General features: G+C 42.7%; 1 protein-coding gene across 1 annotated transcript; it reads right to left on the bottom strand.

Moving 5' to 3' along the window:
* Nucleotides 1-573: 573 nt before the first annotated feature.
* On the bottom strand, nt 574-4,350 carry HHEX (hematopoietically expressed homeobox; the record flags this gene model as incomplete). The annotated part of the gene is made up of 3 exons (XM_014531556.1): nt 574-1,685; nt 3,741-3,791; nt 4,018-4,350. Coding segments are annotated over 3 exons (603 nt in total), but the record flags the coding sequence as incomplete, so codon positions are not given.
* Between the last annotated feature and the right edge of the window lie 1,556 nt (nt 4,351-5,906).

Below are 5,906 nucleotides of genomic sequence, written 5' to 3'. Positions count from 1 at the left end.
GCCCCAGCGCGCTCACCACCTGAGGCTCCAGCGCTGGCGGGTCGGGTGGGCGCCCTCAGGTGTAAGAAGTGAGGATTTGTTCTGATCAGAGAAAGAAAGGGCAGACGAAGACGGTCGTCTCACCAACAGATTTATTTTATAGGCAGGTTACTCATTAAAAAAAACACACACACAAATATTTTGGTCATGTTTTTTACAGTGAACAATTATATATATACATATACACATTATAAACACTGGTTGATGTAAAACACAATTATCTACAATCTACTTACATTTAATTAACCTGCTATTTCTAGTTCCTGTGCTTAATTTCAGTCACCAATGTCAGTTTTTTTCTGCCTGAATTGGACAGTCCTATCCTTAACACCTTAGTCAAACAGGTACTAAGTGATAGTGCAAAACAAGCATTTAAGATTATCAACTATCTCTAACAAAAGGCAGGCACATCCCGGAGATGAGCTGCCCCAGCGCGCTCACCACCTGAGGCTCCAGCGCTGGCGGGTCGGGTGGGCGCCCTCAGGTGTAAGAAGTGAGGATTTGTTCTGATCAGAGAAAGAAAGGGCAGACGAAGACGGTCGTCTCACCAACAGATTTATTTTATAGGCAGGTTACTCATTAAAAAAAACACACACACAAATATTTTGGTCATGTTTTTTACAGTGAACAATTATATATATACATATACACATTATAAACACTGGTTGATGTAAAACACAATTATCTACAATCTACTTACATTTAATTAACCTGCTATTTCTAGTTCCTGTGCTTAATTTCAGTCACCAATGAGTCAGTTTTTCTGCCTGAATTGGACAGTCCTATCCTTAACACCTTAGTCAAACAGGTACTAAGTGATAGTGCAAAACAAGCATTTAAGATTATCAACTATCTCTAACAAAAGGCAGGCACATCCCGGAGATGAGCTCTGAACTGCTTTCGGATTTAAGCAGCAGTGTAAGAATGTAATATAAAAGTAAAGAATGTTTCCTTTTAAAATATTCCAAGGCTGCCTGAAATGTGGGCCCCCTTTCCAAGGCATACCTCTGAGTTTGGGGTACCCTTTGGTTTTCAATTAAGTGGGATGAAGATACAGATTATAGAAAAGTTATTCAAGAAGATCCCATTAAAATCTTTAAAGTTATAACTTAAAAATTCAACCAAAATGTTCAAAATTGCCTTTTATAAATAGGAAAAAAATTACTTTTTTAAAAGGGGGTAAATTTAACCAGTGAAAAGTCCCCTTATCGTACAACCTAAAATCAATATATAAACTGTTTCTTAAGTCAAAATTAAGGTTTCAATGTGAGTTTGTTATTTAGCCAGTGCACCAAATATTTTCGGTTTCCAGAATACCAGCAAACTAACTTCCTTTCCCATGTAGTTTTCCAGTTGTCTATAGAGATTTCCTGTTGCAAATATTATTCCCAAGTCCAGTTTTCTGAATGTGCCGATGTCAGTGATCATCATCCAGCATTAAAATAGCCTTTATCGCCCTCAATGTCCACTTCCTGATCAGAATCCTCTGAAATCTCTGACTCAAGGTCTTCCTGGGAGGCAGGGGAAGGCGAACATTGAGAGCTATCCAAAGCACCTTTATTCTGTTCACTGGGCAAGTCTTGCCTCTGATTGCAGGGATCGTCCAAACTTTCCAGTTCCTCTTTTTTATTGCTTTGAGGGTTCTCCTGAATGAAGAGGATGAAAATGGAGATTGGTAGATCATGAAATATGGAAGAGGTGAGAAATAAATCAAAATGCTTTTCACCTTCTACCATCTTTTTAATTTTTAGTTTATCAATTGCTCTTAGCTATAGTCTCTACATATATAATGCATACTCTTTTTCTCACTTTGGAAAAAGTTCTTTTCATATCAGAGAAAGATTATGCTCTTGCCAAATAAGAACAACCAATCACAAATATAACTGTAAAGGTATTATGTCAAATGAACACTAATTCCAGCCCAAACCCATGACCAGAAGATTCTTAAAAGTTTAGGGGGGTGGGAGGGAGAAATCAGAGCACTGCAGATACACAGTATTATCATTCTTCAAATAGCTAAACTTTGCCAATAACAGGGCCTTCTAGACATTTTTTTAAATCCTCACCTGAGGATATTTTTTCCATTGATCTTTGGAGAAGAAAGTGGAAGGGAGGAGGGAGAGAGAGAGAGATATGATGTGAGAGATAAACATCAACTGGTTGCCTCCCTTACACGCCCCAACCAGGGTGGGGATCGAACCTGCAACCAAGGTAGGTACAGGGTACGTGCCTTTGACCAGGAATCAAACCTGAGACCCGTCAGTCAGCGGACCAATGTTCTAAACACTGAGGCAAACTGGCTAGGGCTAGACATTTTTTTTAATGAACACTAAATAGTGATTAAGGAAACAGTTTCAAATTGTTAGATTGAATCCTTTTCATCCATTTTCTGGAGTATGTTTATAAACATACATAAATATGTGTAACAGGTTACAAAATCATGGCAAATAAATAAATGTAGAACTGGAAGAATGTTGCCAACTGAAAAGAGAAACAACTATAACTTAAAATCTGAGGGAAATTTCTTGAAAATATTCCCATATTACATAGGTATCTCTAGTTTAAGAGTCCCTAGTAAACTGCAGTCACACTTTTGATCAAGAACTAAATGAGCTAGTAAATTTAATCCTGTGTTTGTCTAAAATGGACAGAAACACTATATAGAAATATTATAAAGTGTGTTTTTTTTTAAGGAAGCCTATAGAATAACAGATTCACCAGGCTTGCATCTATGTAACAAATATACGCACAAGGTCAGAAATTGAGAGAAAACCTGAACATTTTTAAATCACATTAGAATAATGGAATAAATTTTATTTCCTGATTCAAAATATTCTTTGTAACACTATCTTGTTTTTAATGAAAAAGCTTTATGATTACTATATTTAAAAATGCACACTGCTTTCGATTTCCCAACTTGTACCATTGTTTCGAAAATATTTTATTTACTATAAACTACACATACATTGGCAAATGAACAATTCATCAATTGCAGATTATTTTGGGGAAGTCATCCTGATTAGTACTTCATAAACAAATCTTTAGCCTTAAGTTAATAGCCTTTAAAAACTGAATTAGCCTTTGCTTTTTTATCACATATTGCGTAACAAGGTCATAGGAAGAAAGACTGTTAGAAAGTTTAAGCTACTTTCCAAACAGGCTTGGATATTCTCTTACATGTTTTTATATTCATTTTAAGAGCTGGCATTAGAAGGGAAATGATTTTTAAACTCTTTGATATTTAATTCTTCTTTAAAAACAGTGTAAACAAGACTTAAAGGTGTTTATTTCCTTATATTTACCCTTGAGCTCTGACTGGTTTTATTATGGCTGTGTAAATAAAAGAAACAATTTTCTCCCAAAGATAACTGCTTAAGTCATTTACTGTCAATTACTTTATCTTTCCTGCGTTAATTAGATAAACAACATATGGGGTTTATAAAACAATTAGCCAGGAGTTTTACTAGCCGGTGTGTGAAAACCCAAGCATAATTGACATAGGAGCTGCATTAGGTGCTTTTAGCATTACTGCCACCTGAGCAACTCATCCTGAATTTCAGCAAGACTATTTGCCTTTTTAATCAAGGTGAAGAGGTTAAATAGTCTCTCAAATGACTTTTGCATACAGCCTATAACAGGCCTCGCATTGAGATAACCTGATAAAAATATTTATTTCCATAGAAACAGAACCATGTCCATACCTGCTTTAGTCTTCGCCATTTAGCGCGTCGATTCTGAAACCAGGTTTTGACCTACAGGAAAAAGAGAAAGAAAACTTGCCACCAGCCCAGAATCCCGAGGGACGTGGTGGGGAGGAGGCAGATTCCGGGCTCCACAGCAGACCACAGCGCCAGAAACTGGATAGCTAGTCTCCAGGAGCAGGAGCGCACAGGGGCTCCACGTCTCTCTTACGCCCCGCGACGCCCGCCCCAGGAGAGCTGCCCCAGGAGAGCTGCCCCGGGCAGTCGGTGCGCTCACCTGTCTCTCGCTAAGCTGCAACATCTTGGCCAGCCGCTTCCTCTCAGGCGGGGAGAGGTATTTCTGGGTCTCAAACTTCTTCTCCAGCTCGATAGTCTGGTCGTTGGAGAACCTCACCTGGCCGCCTTTCCTTTTATGCAGAGGCCTCTGCAAGAAAGGGCTCCAGAGCAGAGGTTTGCCTGTGGGCAGAAAGAGTGCTGATGAGTGATGGCCTTGGGGGGTAAGGAGACTCAGGAGGACACCCGACCAGACACGTCCATGTACATTCACCGACACATGGACCCAATACAGGGCCACCAATACACATGCATACCCAGAGACAGAAACAGCCAGTCACACCTCCACTGCAATACGCAGAGACCACCCTGAACAATCACAGACACATACACACCACCTTCACACCCACAGCTAGATACCAACAGCCAAGTCTTTTGATCACCGAAAGAACAGCCATTATAGGTTGAGCTTAAAATACCAAGACCCTCTTTAACCAGTTGCTCTCCAATTTATCTACAACTTTTTGCACCTCTAGGTCCTCTCCCTTGGTGGACCGCACTTTCCAAATACTCTGTCTATTGGGGAGGAGCGGGGCCGTTACATTCACACAGGCTGTTGTAGCCAGAGACCGACGGCGGGAGTCTAGCCAGGGGACCCCGCGCTAGGCTGCGTGGGAAGCCCTTGAGCGCGGCGCCTGCCTTCGGCCACGCGTGGGGCTTCCAATCCTGGATCCAGGGCGCCGCGGCCTCCTTTGATTTCACACCCGGTCCGCGGGGGCGGCCAGTTAAAGCCACCCCGTGGGCTATGGCAACATTTCCGTCAATGTGTTTCCTGTTGGTCTAACTCGAAAACCCTTTGCTTCCTCCTGCGCAGTCCCAGCAGTAACCCAAGGAAACCCAGGGCGCGCTCGGTGAAACGTTCGCCCCCATCCCCGGCCCGGCTGAGAGCCCCGCTCCCGCCACAGCAGGCTAACAGAGCCACGCCGGGGCCCCGCAGCACCAAACCCTCGAGGCTGGAATAAAAAAATACGACATAATAATTTTTTTTAAAAGAGAACTAAAATATAATCCTCCACCCCCATCTCTCTAACAATGAGAAGATGGAGAACTGAACTAGAGGCCGTACCATCCTAAGGTGATTAAAATGTTAATGGATTAAAGTGTTAGTTGTCTCCAAGGTCTCTTCAGAAGCTGCCAATAACAAAGAGATTTAAAACCCTGGTGGCCCCCGGCAAGAAGCCTCGGCTCCTTACTCCACGCCGGGGCTTCGGGTGCCAGAGGCGCCAAGGGCCACCCGGAGCGCCCAGCAAGGGTGCCTTCTAAGCCTTAGGCCGCGCACCGAGGGGACGAGCCCCGCACCTTCTATAAGCCCAACGTGTCCGCACTGCCCTTCGAACTCCAAAGACGTGCCCGACAATCCGTCCGTCCGTCCGTGCGTGCGTCTGTAGGCCTTCTCCTAAACGCTTTGAAAGCTGGCATTGTTTTGTGTGTGTGTGTGTCTTGTGTGTTTTTCGAGATTTTGCTTACGTCAGGCTTCAGACTGGTGCAAAACAGCCTCAAAAAAAAGGAAGCAACTGGTTATTTTAGCTGCCATAAAGTCACATCCCACACAGAGGAAATGAACAATATCAGAAAAACGGATCCCGGCTATCAGAAGTCGAGTGTTTCCTGAATTTGTCTGTATTGAGGATGTCGATAAAATAATCAGCAGCGTGCACTACTCCGGGGGAAGGGTCTGCTTCACGCAGCCAGGAAAACACTTAACAGCTTCTGAAACCAGATTTACTCCTATCGAGAACTCAAGATTTCCTGTATGAACGGAAAGGGTCAGGCTCTTTCACTGCACAAGCTTGTTGAACCGGGTCCAGCCCCGTAACCACCCGGGCCCGGCAA

This window comes from Myotis brandtii, unplaced genomic scaffold (assembly GCF_000412655.1).
Source record: "Myotis brandtii unplaced genomic scaffold, ASM41265v1 scaffold810, whole genome shotgun sequence".
NCBI classification, from domain to species: Eukaryota; Metazoa; Chordata; class Mammalia; order Chiroptera; family Vespertilionidae; genus Myotis; species Myotis brandtii.
The sequence above is the reverse complement of the archived record's forward strand: the minus strand, read 5'-3'. Positions and strand labels throughout refer to the sequence as shown.